At 37.3% G+C, this 17,683-nt stretch overlaps 1 protein-coding gene across 3 annotated transcripts in view; it reads left to right on the forward strand.

Annotated features, from left to right (window-relative positions):
* The window catches only part of SPINK8 (serine peptidase inhibitor, Kazal type 8 (putative)), a 21,856-nt gene extending 7,802 nt beyond the window's left edge, over window positions 1–14,054 (forward strand). Inside the window, exons 1-6 of one of the 3 annotated variants that reach the window (XM_012735249.1) lie at window positions 2,222–2,258; window positions 2,987–3,065; window positions 4,911–4,960; window positions 5,280–5,401; window positions 9,636–9,678; window positions 13,913–14,054. In XM_012735249.1, coding sequence (XP_012590703.1) covers window positions 2,999–3,065; window positions 4,911–4,960; window positions 5,280–5,401; window positions 9,636–9,678; window positions 13,913–13,924 — 294 coding nt within the window. In that variant the 5' untranslated portion in view covers window positions 2,222–2,258; window positions 2,987–2,998 and the 3' untranslated portion in view covers window positions 13,925–14,054. Of the gene's footprint in view, window positions 1–2,221; window positions 2,259–2,881; window positions 3,066–4,910; window positions 4,961–5,279; window positions 5,402–9,635; window positions 9,679–13,912 lie in introns of those variants that run through there. The other 2 variants (XM_012735248.1, XM_012735250.1) reach the window with 2 other exon arrangements.
* The last annotated feature ends 3,629 nt before the right edge of the window (window positions 14,055–17,683 follow it).

Consider the following 17,683-nt stretch of genomic DNA (forward strand, 5'->3'; position numbering starts at 1 on the left):
GGGCGGGTCAGGAGAGGTCTGCCACTCAATGTGGATTTCCTCGGGGGCAGGCAGAAATCGAATTCATGTGAAAGTGGCTTAAGCTTCTTAGTACAGTGCTTTAACCTGCTGTGCCACCAGGGAGGGCCCAATATATGGGTATTAAATAGTATATAATTATTAAAGTTTCTGGAATTGAGCTACACATTGGATGTCATTTGCAGTATAACTAACCTCACTTTTTTGTTTTCACTAGATAATTCTAAATATGAATAAAACCCATTCTCAGCTCTGATAGAATGGGTTCTGGTGACATGATATTAGGGATTTTTGTCTTTCCCAGACTGGTATCCCAGACTAGAGTTCTTCCTCCTTTTTCCTTATACTTTCAGTTTCTGCCCTGGATACAGGTAAAGCCCCTCGGATCATATACTCAAATATGTAGTCTTCTTAACAACTCCTTAATCCTCTCTAAGGGGATCCCTCAAATAATGGTGTCTTTTGAGCAGAACAATTTCCTGGAGGATTATGGTTGTAAATTTGTGTTTTATATTTTTTAAGTAGCCCAGGAATTCTTTCTTCTACTTGCCTCTTGAATGTCCTTGTTCTGTCCACATTTTCTCAGGTTATCAAAATCATGTCTAGTAAATCCAGGTAGTCTGAGCTCAAAGCCAGAGCCCACAGTACACTGGGCACATCTGCTTCCTTTGCTGGGTAGTGAATCATCTGGGAATCATATAGCTCCTCTGAAAATGACTGGCCCAAGAAACTTCTCTCTGAACAATTCTGTATCCTTTTCTGTTGCTGTTAATTCCAGCAGCTATCCACTCTATGCCTTCCTTGATGGAATGTGCTTGGGGCTCTGGGCCTGTATCAGCAGTTGCATACTGTTCTTTCTCTACAAACACAACCAGCAGTTCAAACATTTCACAGCTCCAGACTTACTCCAGCCTCTCTCCAGAAACAAAGGCTACCCAAAATATTCTGATCCTTTCATTTATTCTGTTTTTTCCCCCCACATTTTCTTCCATCTCCTCAACCTGTATGACTATGGTTTACTCAAAACCAGGATCATTTTAAGATAATGCCTCAACATAATTTCTCTTTTATCTGCCAGTCTAATAAGCAGAAACACAGGTAGAAGTCAAAAAGGTAGGACAGTGCCTGCCTAGGTCAAGCAGGAAAGAACCATCAAACATAACAGTGAAATAATTTTGGTGGGGGGGGAGGGAAAGAAGAATGAAAACACTCATTCAAAGAAAAAAAAATTATGTAAAAATTCAATGTGAGCTTGTCTATCAGATATATCACGGTGATATTAAATTACCATAGAATGAAGATTCCTTAAAGAATGGTTTTTATTTTAAAACATTAATATTTAAACTAGCAATTCAACCATATTTATCTAAATTTATGATGAGAAATTTTATATTTAATTTCAATTTAAATATTTAAAATTTAAAACTATATGTGACCACCAAATTTAGAGGGATTGAAAGCAAAAAAATTTTGAGCATTATAATGACAGACACTGTGGTTGATCAGAATAATGCTGAGAAATTACACTTGATCTCCCAGAACGATGCATATGTCCCCAGTTAAGACAAAATCTCTGAATTTTTCCTTTAAAGGAACTTGGTGTTTTGAGGGACTTTTGTTCCAAGGAGTAGAAAGAGCTACCATTTAAGGGAACAAGTGCTCCACCCCAGGATTTCTCAGTTCCACTTGATAAGACTGAACTTGGCAGATTCCATGAAGCATAACTTTCTACTTTAAGATCCTATGAGTCAGATGCAGAAACATCTATATTAAATGTTTCAATGAAGTGAATATGCAGTTTTAACTATTGATAAAATAACTAACTGCATTTGCAGATGTGACAACTCATAATATTGTGTAAATATTGGAAGCTGTCCTGAATATTATAATTGCGACACATAAAAAGGTAGGAAATCAAAATTTGGACATGACATATCTCTAAAATGACAGGCTTGGGTTTGGCAAGAAGAAATGGAATGTATTGGATATAGTCACCCTCAGAAAACTGAAACGGCAACTCACAAGATTGAGGCATTACAGAATTGGAAGAAATAGATTTGAATTGTGCCTACACTTCCTAACTTCAAAGTTCACTCTTCCATTACCAGGCATTGGGACTTTAAGAAGACGCTTAAGTCCTCTGTACACAAACATTGTTATTTCACTTATCAACAAACTGGAAATAAAAAAAAACATCCTGTCCTGACAGTTTTTCAGAACAAACGTGGGAGACACAGCAGGTAAAGTAGACTGACTAATTTGCAAACTTTTGAGTAGGTGAAAGATAATTATTATATAGTACCTTTCTTTATTCGAGGAAGTTCTAGGGCAGAAATGACCTAGATAATTTGCTTGCAAATAATGTATAGAAACCTATAGATAAATGCGGATAAGTTGCTAGTACTATGTTTTTAGTATACAAGTAAGTTGTTGGTAACTACTCTTGTTTTCAGTTCAGTAGTTATTGGTTTCCAAATAACCAATTGTTAACACAAAGCAATATCATTATAGACTATTTAGAATATGGGAATGAGTGTTCAGTGTTTTGGCTCTTTCCCTTTCTCACTGTCTGTTGACTTACACATGTCACTACATTTTCCAGTGTCTGCTCTTCCTATTCAGAAATAAATACCAAGTTCTAAATATTCCACAGAAAATTTCTCAACGCTTATCCTTTACCAAAGGATTCCTTATTAGCTCTTTTCCTGGAATCTCTCCTTATTAGCTCTTTTCCTGGAATCTTATAAAATGATATTTTGAGATCATTTTCCCCTTAATGTCCAATTATTCTAGGAAACTGAAGTCAGTAATTTAATTGCATCAGACACAATTCATTCCAAATGACCCAAGGAAGAACAAACGCTACGTATTTCAACTCCATTTCCTTATTAATGAGAATTCTCAGTGACAATCTGTTCTTTGAGTGGGATTTTTCTGTTTTACTAACAAAAGCTGTATATTTCCACAGCTCTTCTGCACCATGAAGGGGTACTTCTCGAACGTCATTCTTGTTCTGGCCATGTCTACCTGTGCTGTCTTTGCAGTTGGTAAGTTACATGTCCTTGTTCTGCCCACATTTTCTGCCATAAATATGCCATATTTAATCCCAGTTTCTCATGTTACAGGTGTATAATCTGAAACTCAGAGAAAAGACTCACACACTGTCATGGTAGCAAAGCTGGCAGTGGACACCAAACTTTCCAAATCCAGTTCGACTGCACTTTGCAGAATACCTGGTTTACCACCAGGACACTCAAATCTTGGAAACACTCACTTTCAGGATCTATATCTACTTCTCAAATGCAAAAGCTCTTTAGGTTCTGTGGGAGTACATGCAAATGTTATCCTGATGATTGGCTGGTTTCATGGTTACCTGTAGGAATCTCTAAGGGGTTCAACATGTTCTTTTGCCATTTGGACTCTGAAAATTGTCTCATTTTCTCTCTACCTCATGTCAAACATTTTTTTCAAGCTGCTCACATCTTAAGAAGCTCTGTAACAAACTGAAAACTATTCTTTGTGCCTTTAATTTGTAATGGGAGAAACCCTTTCTTCCTCTACTAAAGGGATATCTACAATTGTTCCCTGAAAATAATTTCATTTTCTTCTGAACTGTTCCCTTTGCCTCTAACTTGACTTCCTCTAACTCATCACCCATACTACTACAAGAGTTATTTTTCAGTGCAAATATTAATTCTCTGTACTAAACAAGAGATAACTGTTTAGTAACTGTGCTAATTCCTTTACTACCACTCCAGGTTTCCTAGCAGCTACTCATTTACATAGTCAGTAAATACACACCATGTTCTGATTTTGTGCCAGATGGACCTAAACAGTGGTTATGTGGCAGGACTGTGGTTAAAGAGACAGAGACAGGCATCATGGCTCACATCAACAGCTAACACATATTTATGTAATACAAAATGTCTTTTATTATAATTACATGACTTTATATAAATTCTATAATTTATATAAGCTTACGTACTAAATTTATATAGTTTATATAACTATGTATCCAAAGCAGTTTCTAAAATTATTATTCTTACATTTATTTATAAATATACTTACACATAAGTATTTGTAACTACATGTGTGCATATATAACTACAATTTTAGAAACTGCTTTGGATCTAGTATATAAACCTTAATAAAACCCAGCATTTAAAAAAAATAAATAATGTAACAGTTTATTTTTACATAAATTTGTGCATCTTCCCATGTTAGTTGTAATCTCCGTGGGTTTCCCATCACCAAATCCCCCATGTGCCATCACCATAGTCCAGCATAGTGCACCATAGTCCACCATAGTGCACTTCCCTCCCATTACCCACTCCACCCCCACAAAATGTCTCTGGTATATAGCTGTTAGTAAAACCCAGCATTTTAAAAGGGCCCTCCCTGGTGGTGCAACATGTTAAAACGCAGCACTACAAACCTGGCCATAGCCCCATCAGTGCAAGATCAACCCCCAGCCAGGAGGTGACCCACATGTCACAGCAGACTTATCCTGTCTCACCTGCTGCTCCCCTCAGCAGTGTATGTCAGTAGGTCTGCTCCCCATTCTTTTTCTGGTGAATCCTCTCACTCCCCCCACTTTTGGCCTACATCTCAGTTCTTTCATGTATAAATAAATAAAAATAAGTCTTTTTTAGAATGTTATTTACCTGTGAAATGGAAAGGCTGGAATTAAGATCTCTAACAGGAGGAAGAGGGGAAGAAGTTTTCTGAATCTTCACTCCTTTAGGAGACAATATGCATAAAAAAGAAACCACAGCACCTTTGGATTGAATTTTATGCTTCCTGTGTGCCAACCAGAATCTCCCTTATCTTGGCTTTCTCCCCTAAGACAGAAGACAGAGCAGCAATTTCTCTAAACCTGTTTTGTCTTCCAGACTTCCCTCTTCCTGTAGTCTCCAAAGGAGCTCACCTCCAAGAGACAAAGGTGAGCTCTGCAAAATCATATTTTGCTGTTGAGGGGGGATTTTCTTAATAGTAAGGAATTTATAATTCAGATTGAGGAGTATACAGATTACATATTTTGTTACAATAAATATTATGCTATATCATGTATCATATCATATCTATATTGTTGGAAATATGTGCCAGGGTCAAACACTGAGGTGTCTGAAGCTTGTTCTCCAAACTCCTAGTCTGTTGATCCTTAGTCCATGTCTCCCACCTCTGATGCCCCCCCACCGGTCATAATAGCCCAAAGATCTAGATGAAGGCGTCTCATGTAGTAGTCTGTCTCTCACCTCCAGGTTGAGTGTATCAAGAATATAAATAAGTGCTGGGCTTTCTCCTACATCAAGTCAAGTGAACTCATATGTGGCAGTGACCAGGTCACCTACAATGGTGAATGCCATCTCTGCTCCAAAATTTTGTAAGTCCTGACTTTATTCTCCCATTTTTTCCTAATTACTTTTTCTTTCCTGGAACTTGATAATATTAATTATCTTTAAGTCCATTAAGTCCACAGACTTTTTTTTTTTTTCCGCATCTGGTTTTAGACCTCTCTGGCAAATTTTTTATCTCAAATAATTGTATGGTTCCAACTACACAATTTCTATTTGGGTTTTTTAAATTTCTATCTCTTATTGATATTCTCTATTTGGTAAAACATTATCCTCATACTTTCCTTGAGTTCTTTAGTTATGATTTCCTTTAGCTCTTTAAACAAATCTTAAAATAATATATTAAAAACCTTTGTTTTGTAAGTCTAACATTTTCTTAATGACTTTCTATTTCCTGCTTTTTGTCCTATATGTGGGATCAACTTTGTTTCTTTACATGTGTGATAATTTTTGTTGAAAACCTAATATTTAAATGATATAATATGGGGACCCTCCCTGGTGGTTCATGGGGTCAAGCCTCAGCACTATGAAGCTACCTGCAGCCACTGTAGCATGAGTTCTATCCTTAGCCAGGGAGATGACCCTCATGGTACAGCAAATCTCTCCTGTCTTGCCTGCTGCTCCCCTCAGCAGTGTATTTCAGTAGATCTGCCTGTTCTCCACACTTTGTCTCTAGTGTGTCCTCTTATCTCCCCCACACCCATGACCAGCTCTTGATGCATAAATAAAATAAATCTTTAAAATAATAATAATGATAATATAATCTGGCAGCTCTGGAAAGCAGATTCTCTCCATTCCCCCAGGTCTGCTGCTATTTGTTAGTGACTTCTTGAATAATTCTGTGAAGGCTGCACTTTTTGTCATGTACAGCTACTGAACAGGACCTATTCAATTATTTTACTGGTCTCCTAATGATTGAACAAAAATATATTACAGTCTTTGCAAACAGAAAGTTGTTTGTGTGAGTTGAGGAACATATAGTTTAAAACTACATCTTAGGTTGTGGTACATATACACAATGGAATATTTCTCAGCAACTAAAAATAAATAAATAAATAAACACATGCCTTTTGCAGCAACATGGATGGAGCTGGAAAAGATCATGCTTAGTGAAATAAGTCAAAAAGAAAAGGAAAAATACCAGATGGTTTCACTCATAGCAGGAGTATAAAGGACCAGGGGAGAAAATAATAATAATAATGAGCAACTATATACCAGAGATAATTTATGGGGGGTAGAATGGAGAATGGGATCAAAACTGTGGGGGGAGGGAAGTACACTGGACTATGATGATGGCACATGAGTGATTTGGTGATGGGAAACCCACGGGGATTACAACTGAGATGGAAAAAGACGCAAAATGATGTAAAAATAAACTATTATATATATATTTTTAAAAAACTACATCTTAGGAAATATTCACTATATTGGTACTTTTCGAAACCTCCTAAGGACACCTCCTCCCCCAGTTTTGACTTTTTTTGATTAGTTTATTGTTTTCCTCAACTGTATCCATGACATGGCAGCCATGACATTCAACAATTGCCTCTGACTGTTTTTCAACAAATGTCCAAAAGGAAGACTGTTTGCACTTGAGCTTGGAGTAGGACCAAGCTCAAACACTGTTCTGTCCCCTGTGGGTGCTGCCAGTCTGTTGGTCTCACTATGACTGGGCGCTTGTTTCCCAGCTATCACAGATCTATGCAGGTGGCAGATAGGACTAAGGAGAATTAAAACTCTACACAGTTGACTGTTCTTATAAGAGTCAGCTATTTTTCACAAGTAAATGCTCCTTTTTAAGATTTCCAGTTATGAAATGATGGGTTGTAAGCATTTTGCTAATGTTCTTGTTACTTTTACGGAGCAGATATTTTTCAGAGATCTTATTTCTCCATTTTCATGGATGTCTCCTAAAGAATTAATGTTTAAATAAAGATACAGAGAAACAAAGTAGAGAAATTGGTAAGTTTTCATAGCTAGAGATGGGCTCAAATTACTATTTTCAAAACTGAAGTGAAATTTACAATATAAAATTAACCATTTAAAAATTAACAATTAAAAATTAACAAATCGGTGACATATAGTACATTTACAGTAATATGAAACTACCACCCATATCTAATTCCAAAACATTTTCATCATTCTAGAATATCCTATACTCACTAAGGAGTTTCTTACCGTTCTCTTCTTCCCACAGTACCCGGCAAGTAATGATCTACTTTCTGTTTTAATAGATTTACTAGTCTGGATATTCTGGAACAGTGGAGTCATGTGATTTGTTTATGTCTGGCATCTTTCACTTAGTATAATAGTTTTCAGGTTCACCGACCTTGTAGCAAGTACCTACACTACATATATTTTTTATCATTGAGTAATATTTCATTATGTTCATACCACAATTTTTTTGCACTTACCATATTAATGGGCATTTTTACCTTTTAGCTATTTTGAATAGTCCACTATAAAAATTTGTGAACAAGTATTTATCTGACTGTTTTCAAGCTTTAAGTATATAAACCTAGGAATAAAATTAACTAGATCATATGGTAATTATATATGTAACTTTTTGAAGTTACATATGAAAGCCACACTATTACATATAAATACAACAGTTTTTCCACAAAAGTTGTATCGTTGTTCATTCTGAAGCTACAGGTGAGGATTCTAATTTTTCTATACTTACTCATATGTTTTTATATCTAACCTGTTGGTGTAAAATGGTATCTTATTTTGATTTTCCACAAGGATGATGTTGAGTATCTTTTCATGTAGCTGCTGGCCATCTGTATACTTTTTCTAGAAACATGTCTATTCAAGCCCTTTGCCAATATTTTTATTGCCTTGATTGGTTTTTTATTTTTAAATTGTATGGGTTCTTTACATGTTCTGGATACTTTATGTAGTCTAAGTACTGTGATTGCATTGTATAGTTTTAGCTCTTATATTTAGGTTGTAGATCTATTTTTGAGCTAATTTTTATATTGTGTGAGATGAAGGTCCAACCTCATCTTTTTTCCATGGGATTATCTAGCACCAATTATAGAAGACTATTCCTCCTCCTGTTGAAAGGTCTTGGCACCCATGTCAAAAATAAATAGGCCACAGATATTTCTGGACACTCATTTATACACTTTGTTCTGTATGTCTATCCTAATGCCAATACCACATTGGTTACTACATCTTTTTTTTTCTTTTGCATAGAAGGTTTATAAGGTGAGAGGATTCACCAGAGACAAAGTGGGGGGCAGAACAGGCAAATTTACTAAAAACACTGCTGAGGAGTGCAGGGCAAGACAGGAGAGGTCTGCTGTACCATGAGGGTCAGCTCCCTGGCCTGGGATCAAACTCAGGCCTAAATGGATAATAGTGCTGAGAATTAACCCCAAGGAGACTCTGGAAGTGTTTCTTCCTCTTCTGTTTGGAAGTGTGTGAAAAGGGTTGATATTAAGTTTTTTCAAATGTTTGATACTTTATCTGATTTCTGAACTTTTCTTTGTTAGGTTTTTTTTTTTTTATTATTGCTGATTCTACCTATCAACAAGAGCCTTTAGAGATTTTCCATTTCTTCTTGAGTCCATTTAGGTAATTTGTGTTTCTAAGGATTTGTTCACTTCATGCAGGTTATATAAATTGTTGATATATAATTTCCACTACAATCATTTTTATTTCTGTAAGGTCATCAAAATCACTTCCTTTTTTGCATATTAATTTTCTAGTATTCTGTATTTCCACTTAAATATTGAAGGTTATTTTGAATTTTCTATATTTGATTTCAGGCTACTTTTTTTAATGGTTTACTTTATTATTTTTTAAATTTATTTATCCATATAAAATTGGGGTTCAAGCCAGAGGGGCAGGGGTGATGAAAGGATTCACCGTGGACTGAGTGGGGAGCAGAATAGGCAGACTGCTGAAGTACACTGCTGAGGGGAGCAGTGGGTGAGACAGGAGAGACATGTGGATCACCTCCATGACTGGGGATCAAACTTGCACTGAAGTGGCTGTGGCTAGCTTACAGTGCTGTGTCCTAATCCGTTGAACCACCAGCAAGGGCCTCAGGCTATGTTTTATCCAGTAAATCTCCTTGACAAATCACTAAATAGCAGATATTTTTAAATATTTGTTAAATAAAAATTCACTATTTGCAAAGTGTTTTCTTCTCAAGAGTAGGCAATGATAATTAGATAAATTTTAGTCATAATTAATAAATGTACTAAATATTACAGAGCAAGTATAGTAACTTCAAACTATAATTTCTTTCAGATATGAAGGACTTACTGTAACTAAACTCTATGATGGTCCTTGTGTAAGTAAAACCACTTTTTCTTTTCTTTTTTTTTTAATATTTATTTATTTGTGCATACAAAACTGGGATACAGGCCAGAGGTGCAGGGGTGGTGAGAGAATTTACCAGAGACAGAGTGGGGAACGACAAGGTACACTGCTGAGAGGAACAGCGGACGGGTCAGGAGAGGTCTGCTGTGCCATGTGGATCACCTCAGGGACAGGCAGGGGATCAAACTCATGTGGAAGTGGCTTTCGATTCTTGTTGCTGTGCTTTAACCCGCTGTGCCATCAGGAAGGGCCCACTTTTTCATTTTTTGGATCAAACTAGATATAGTTAAAAACTCACTGTTGTACAGGTTTTAAATATTCTGTTGTAAAATATTTCAACATACGGGCCCTCCCTGGTGACGCAGCAGGTTAGAGCACAGCACTAAGGGGCTTAAGTCACTTCGGCATGAGTTGGATTCCCCCCTGCCGTGGAAGAGATCCACATGGCCAGGCAGACCTCTCTTGACCGGCCTGCTGCTCCCCTCAGCAGTATACTTGGTCGATCTGCCTGTTCTGCTCCCCACTCTGTCTCTGGTGAATCCTCTCACCATCTGCATCTCTGGCATGTACCCCAGTTCTATATGAATAAATAAATAAATCTTTTTTAAAAATTTCAACATACATAAAATTAGAGATATTAACATAATGCCTAACATACACAATCAACAAAGTACAAATGTTTGCCACATTTTCTACCTCTATTTTTTTCTCTTTTGCTGGATTATATTAACACAAGTTTAAGATAATATGTCATTTCACTCCTACATATTTCAAAGAACATCTCTAAGAAGTATAGGCATTTCCTTACCTACCTACAATGCTGTTATTAGACTTGATTAGTTCCTTGTCATCTTCTAGTACACACTTTATGTTCAAATTTTCCTAGTCATCTCAAAAATAGTTTCTTCTGGGAGAAGAAATACATTTTGGGTTGGTAATATAAGAGTAAAGAATATTTATTCCACCCATTCTCTTCCTGCCAAGTTCAATTTCAGGAATATTGAAAAGACACTAAAAAAAAAAAGATACGCATTACACTAATTAGAATATGAAAAGTAGCAGGCCTTTGATAACTCTGGTCTAGATAACCTATCTTTTTTCTTTTTAAAAATTTACTTATGCATACAGAACTGAGGTACAGGTCAGAGGTGCAGGAATGGTGAGAGGATTCACCAGAGGCAGAGGGGGGAGCAGAACAGGCAGGTGGACAAAATACACTGCTGAGGGGAGCAGTGGTTGAAACAGGAGGGGTCTGCCTCACCATGTGGGTCACCTCCCTGGCAGGGAATTGAACTCATACCAGAGCAGCTGTGACTAGCTTTATAGTGTTGTGCTTTAACCTGTTGTGCCACCAGGGGGGCCCCTAGGTAACCCCTATCTTTGAGTTTCAGGTATAGGGCCAAAGTAAGAACTCAGCTGATGCCACAGAGATAATAACATTATGAGGCAAAGCATTAGAAATGGAAAAAATTATATAGAAAAGAAAGTAATGAAGATGAACAGCAAGGCTGGTTTAAAAAATTATATAATTTTGTAATGATTTTATGACCATATCTTCTGACATAATCTCAATGCCAAGTTTATAGTTATCTGATTTACAGACAAGCATACATATGACACATTTAGGAAAGTTCTATAATGTGAATGTTCCTACCTAAAAAGAAATGAAGATTTTTAGGCACCTTCATAGTTTGGAGTAACTGTAGGGACCTACATGATCTTTAACTGTCAGGCTCTTCTTAACCTGGGTTAATTCATAGAAAACCCTGCCGAATCCCTCATGTATCTGGACAATAGCTCTTATAAAATAAGCCTCTAGTCTCATAAACTGGTGTCTGAAAGCCATCTGCTGGCAGAATTTCCTTTTGCTTCTGGGAAGTCAGCCCTTTGTTCTATTCAAGTGCTCAACTGATTTTATGTTAACCTACATTATGGAAAGCAATCTATTTTACTCAGAGTCCACTGATTTAAATGTTAATTTCATCCTAAAACACAGTCACAGAAATATCCAGAAAAGTATCTGGGGCACCAAGGTCCAATCAAGGGGATGCATAAAATTAACCATCAGAATATGCCTCTGAGCCGATAGTTTTAAAACAGCTGCCCTCCAGTGCAAACACCTGCTCCAGGAATCTCCCTAGGAGCAAGCAATAACCTTTTAGTTTTTTCAAGTCTTTCCATTGTTGTCTGTTTGCTAGGTGGCAAACAGGAGATTCTGAAGTTCTACTGCTGAAGTTCTGTAAAACAAGTAACATTTCTTTATAGCAATAAAAATGAAACAAAGTTAAAACTTAATGGCATCCAAAATAAAATAAAAATGATGAAGTATCTAGAAATTATCCAGCTATGAATAAGAATATTCTAGACTTCCAAAGAGGAAACTGTAAAAGATTAACCAAAAGATTTAAATTATATGAATAAATGGAGAGCCTGTTCATGCTTCTAGATTATAATTTAAAGTATTATGACTGTGCTAATTTTCCCTAAACTATTCTACAAATTTATTTCAGTTCCAATCACCATTCCAAATGATTGAAAATTTCTGAACATAAATGAAGGACACCATTGATGAATTAGCAAAGAACTGAAAGAACTGGTACGAAGGATATTCAAAAGTTCATGGAAAACCAAATTCAAATTAAAATGAAGAAAGCAATTTGCACTGTTAGACTAGCAGAACTCATAAGGTAGTCACTTGTCCAAAACTGGTGACGAAGTGGATCTATCGGTACTTTCACTATCTGTGGTGACAGTGAAGACTGTTACAGCCATTATGAGGAGCAATCTCTCACTTCTTAGATACAGTAAGAAGCTAAATATGCAGCTATATCATGGTCTAGCATTTCAAACATAGGAAATTACAAAGAAACTATCTCATAGCTTTGTACAATCACATATATGTGTAGTCTGGTGATATCATGGGCTAGTGTCAAGTTTTGGGGGTAGCCTAGGTAAGAGTAGTCTAGAAACTAATAGGTAAACTATGGAGGATGTCTTCCTGGATTTTTATGCAGCTTACAGACTAAATGAGATATATGCTTAGCAATATGGGCAAAACATTAAAATGTGAGAAAAAGCAAGGGGCATAATAATAAGTAACACAATGTCATTATGTAAACCAAAAGTAAAAAAAAAATGTTTTCTACAAACATAGACAAAAAGATACACACTGAACTCATTAACAGGTTTGCTACCAAGTGAGTTGAAAGGGAATGAATAAATTCCTCTTTCAAAACAGAGTAGAAACTCTATTACTGATAAGATCACAAAAAAAGTGTATCTATAATAGGAAGACTATGCCTGGGTGATTGCCAACCATTGCCCTGCACTGTGTCACATAATTTATCTCCTCTCTTGTGTTCTTTACAGCCCCCATGACAAGGTATTGTATTGGTTGAATAGGCAAAGATGCAGAGGTCTAGAGAGAGAGATGACTTGTCCAAGGTCACAGAGCTAGGAACTGTCGGACTGTGTCTTGAACCTGGCTGGTCAACCACCAGACACTTTTTTATTTTTTTAAGATTTATTTATTTATGCATACAGAACTGGGGTACAGGCCAGAGGTACAGGGGCGGTGAGAGGCTTCACTAGAGACAGAGTAGGGAGCAGAACAGGCAGATGGAGGAAGTACACTGCTGAGGGGAGCAGCGGGCGGCCCAGGAGAGGTCAGCTGGGCCATGTGGTCACCTCTGGGACAGGCAGGAATTGAACTCATGCTAAAATGGCTTTAGCTTCTTAGTGCTGTGCTTCAGCCCACTGCACCATCAGGGAGGGCCCCAGACACTATTATTTTAATACCATTTTCTATGCCTCCCATAGCCTCCTATATGCCTCTGATCAGTCTCTACTTCACATCAATTCTTCTGCTGCTACCTTTCACCTTTTCTGCTCCATGGCAGTTCCCATAGCCTCTCCTGGCACCCAGAGGCTCACATAGGCATTCACATCCTTAGCTCTCCTCTACTCTGCCCTCTTCTACCTGTGTTTTTCCTTCTTCAATGAAATTAGAATATCTCTATACTGCTTTAATTCATAGAATAACTGTTTTATACTCTTCCTGTTGGGCAATGGGAGTAGTTATCCCATTAGTAATGTGGTAATTCTCACAATTTTCTAAAATTTGATTCTCATAATCCCATTGGTAATGTGGTAATTCTCATAATTTTCCAAAATTTGGTTTTCTAAACAGATAACTTCTCTTGCAGAAAAACTCCTGAACTTACCATAAACAGTTAAAGAACTTTCTGAATCCCTAGATGACCAAGTGAAAGAATGATTGCCTCTTCAAGAAATACCCCCTTTTGAGAATGGCCTCCTGGAGGAAATCAAAGATTAGGATCAAACTCATGGATATGCTTCAATAAATGATTCTCAGCAGTAAATCGGTTGGCAAATTTTTCTCTTGGTTAGTAAGAATCTTTTAAAATATCAGTTTTTCTCATTCCAAATATGTTCTCATTCCAAAATTACATGACTTGTGCCATGAGCTGTTCTTATATAGATCATGGGTAAATGAACACAGAAACCTAAAAAGAGAATATGTGCCTCAAGAGGGTCATTATCAAGCTGTATAAATGTGATATAAGTGACATCGTTTTCAGTATATCAGAATCTGGTTTGGAACCTTTCTATCATATCATACAAGAGATTCATAATTTTCTTCAAAGAAAACTCACCAAGCACAATACAAAGTAATATGTGGTGATAGTATATTTTCTAAATACTCTATAAGTACCATCTTATTTAAGTCTCACAACAAAATTTAGAAGTACATTCTCACTTCACAAAGAAACTGAGGCCTAGACTCCACAGTGAGGAGTCTATTAGCAAAGATCACATAAATACTTAGGGGAAACATAGAGCTATGAAAATACATGTATACATTAAACTGAAAAATAATGAAGGCACATGCTTGTGTTCATAAACATGCTTATTTCATAACACATTTTCATGCTTTATTCACTTCCCCAAAATTAAGATGTAGACTAATGATATCACCTAGCTTTAAGGAACATTTACTCCACACTGGTAGAAATTAGAGTTTTTTTCCCTCACTTATTATAAAGCAGCTTTAAAAATATGAATAGAATAAAATTCCTTTTTTAGAATTATATTCTGGCCAAAAGTTCTGAAATGAACCTAAAAGCAATAAGCATTTAGTTTTATGAAAAGTCTCCCAAACTATGATCAAAACCAGAAGTAGGAATTATTTTACTTAATTATCTTGCGGTCCCATGCAGCAGAGATCCTACAATTTTAGAGAAAATGTTCTAGATTTGACAGCACTGTAAATATGTTTTTCCCTCCCTCAAATATGAGCTGAAAATGTGTGCAAAATAAAGCAGGTGGGCAGCGATGGGTTATGAAGGGGAAATTGTTTATGGGGGAGAGGAGGTAAGTTAAAAGGGCGCATTGGAAATATCCACTGAAATCCCTGTAGTGGAGTCTAATCTGTTGTACATGTCCTGCAACCTCAGAAGTGTCCTTTTATCAAAATCATCTAATTAAATGGAAATATCCAAACATCAATACGAAGTTTAGACAGAATGGCTCCAACCACCTTCCTTTTGCTGTCTTATGCAACTAAGAGGAGTTAGACCCAAGTCCAGACACTGACTGGCCACTTAGTAGCGCTGGACCTGAAGAAGGTTCTCTGAACAATAATGGGTAGAACAACTAGACAGAAAACCAAAAGTAAAACAGAAGGCATAAAAGACTGACCATCACTCCAAACTCACCACATCACAAACTGAACCCGTTTAGCCCAATCTCAAAGACACAATTCTCAAAGACAATTCTCACCAATTCTCAAAGACATGAATCAAAACCAAAGAGTTTCTAACAGAGCTTCTGACTCTGTTAGAAAGCAAATCCTTCTTGACCTGATCCTCTAGTTCTACAAGGAAGTATTTCTCCTAAAATTTCCCCCTAACACTCCTGGTATCTTCCACATCTCTTCCCCTGTAATTGAAGCTTCAAGAACAGAGAATAAAGCGAGTGCAAAACAGCCCATTCCTTCTTTATTTTGGAAACCAGACACAGGTTCTGGCATTCCATGTTAGAAGCTTTATAAGAGTAGGTTCTGCCCTTTGGCAGAGGTAGAGGGATGAGGTGTTTTTTTTTTTTAATGATTTGTTTATTTATGCATACAAAATTGGGGTACAGGCCAGAGGTGCAGGGGCAGTGACAGGATTCACCAGAGACAGAGTGGGAGTAAAACAGGCAGATGGATGAAGTACATTGTTGAGGGGAGTGGAGGGCGGGTCAGGAGAGGTTTGCTGCCCCTTGTGGGTCACCTCCAGGGCAGGGATCAAACTCATGCTGAAGTAGTGCTGTGCTTTATTTAACCTGCTGAGCCACTAGGGAGGGCCCAAAGGATAAGTTTTATTCAACAATATGTGTCCAGATGATACCCCATCATGTTTGGCAAGGAATGTAAAACAAAAGACCAGGTAAGAAAAGTAGGGATCACAAACTCACATGTAAATCAAAGTGATAATGGGACTAATAAGTTTAGGCATTTTAGGTGCTTTTAAAGTTGGTTATGTTGAATGTTGACTCTGTTATGTTCTCCAACAGATCAAAGTTCTCCAACTTTGATCTCCACCTGTCTGCCATTTCTTTATTTCAGCTGGTTCTGAGCCTGCATTCAGAAAAATCAGATTATTTCTGTTTTTTTAAAACTACACCTGCCCTTACTTTTAGTATTTTTAATTATTGTGCTTATTTTGTTGAGAATGGACAAAGCAACTATAAAATATTAAAGTCTTTTCACAGTGTGGGTGTAAGACAGAAAGATGATCTAAAAATCAGCAAAACTCCCTATAGTTCAGAGATATGTTGATGAAGATAAAAGTAAAATACAAAAATTGTACCTGGTGCATTTGAAAAATAAAAATTAGGGCCTCCCTGTTGTCATAGGGGCTAAGTCTCAGCATACTATCATTATGCAATGGTAACTGCAGCCTGAGTTCACTTCCCCTCTAGGGAGCCAACCCACATATGGCACAGCAGACCTCTCATCTAGCCCTCTCATCCCCTTGGCAGTGTATTTCAGTAAACCTGCCTGTTCTGCTTCTTTTTCATTCTCTCTGTCTCGTTCTCATTCTCTCTCTCTCACTCTTTCTCTCTCCCTCTCTCCTCCCTCCTCTCTCTCCTCCCTTCTCTCTCTCCACCCTCCTTTCTGGTCTATAGCCCAGTCATTGTGTGCATAAATAAATAAAAAGTCTTAAAGAAAGAAAACAAAGAAGATTTAATTTAGAGTGTGGTCAGTTGCACAAGGGAAATTTATTTCCATCTTGTAAAGGCAGGCTGGATATGTGCCTTCACCAGCTCCCATAGCTGAGAAGTGGCCTTTCCTAAAGACAACTTGTGCAAAACAGTGCCAGAACCACAGACCCTCCTTCCAACACTCCTGGAGTACACCTGTATCTGTAGTCACTAAAGTCAGTTGTGTTTAGTTTAGTTTTAGTGGATAACAGTTATAGTTTATTTTCATTCTTCCCCAATACAGTGATTTCCAAAGAGAAAAAAATGTTAACATCCTTATTCAACCTGCCATAACTGTTCCCCCTTCATGTATTACACTATACACAAGAACTAAATACATTCAGGTCTCATTTTTTCACCTGGCCTGTTATTAAACTCCAGAGTAAGTCACCCCACATTCTTGTGCCCCAATTCTTCAGTATGCCCTTCCGACTAGTGTCCCTCGTTCCTTATGTACACCTGGACCCCCAACAAGGATCCTCCCTCACCAACCCCATATCAATTGTGCATCTTGGTGTTTGGTTATCGCCCCAAGCTCGATGATTTTCAGCAGCTGCCTCTGCCCTCGTGATCAAGAAAGCGTGCTCTTTACTCTCCAAGTAACTCGGACAAATATTGGGCACCACGTCCCAGCACTACCCTAGACAAAGCATAAAGCGAACGAGTTGGTTAAGTTCCAGCCCGGCGGCCCCAAAGCAGGCACTGGC

The sequence above is a fragment of the Condylura cristata genome, unplaced genomic scaffold (assembly GCF_000260355.1).
Source record: "Condylura cristata isolate star-nosed mole 26May11 unplaced genomic scaffold, ConCri1.0 scaffold00004, whole genome shotgun sequence".
Classification (NCBI taxonomy): Eukaryota; Metazoa; Chordata; class Mammalia; order Eulipotyphla; family Talpidae; genus Condylura; species Condylura cristata.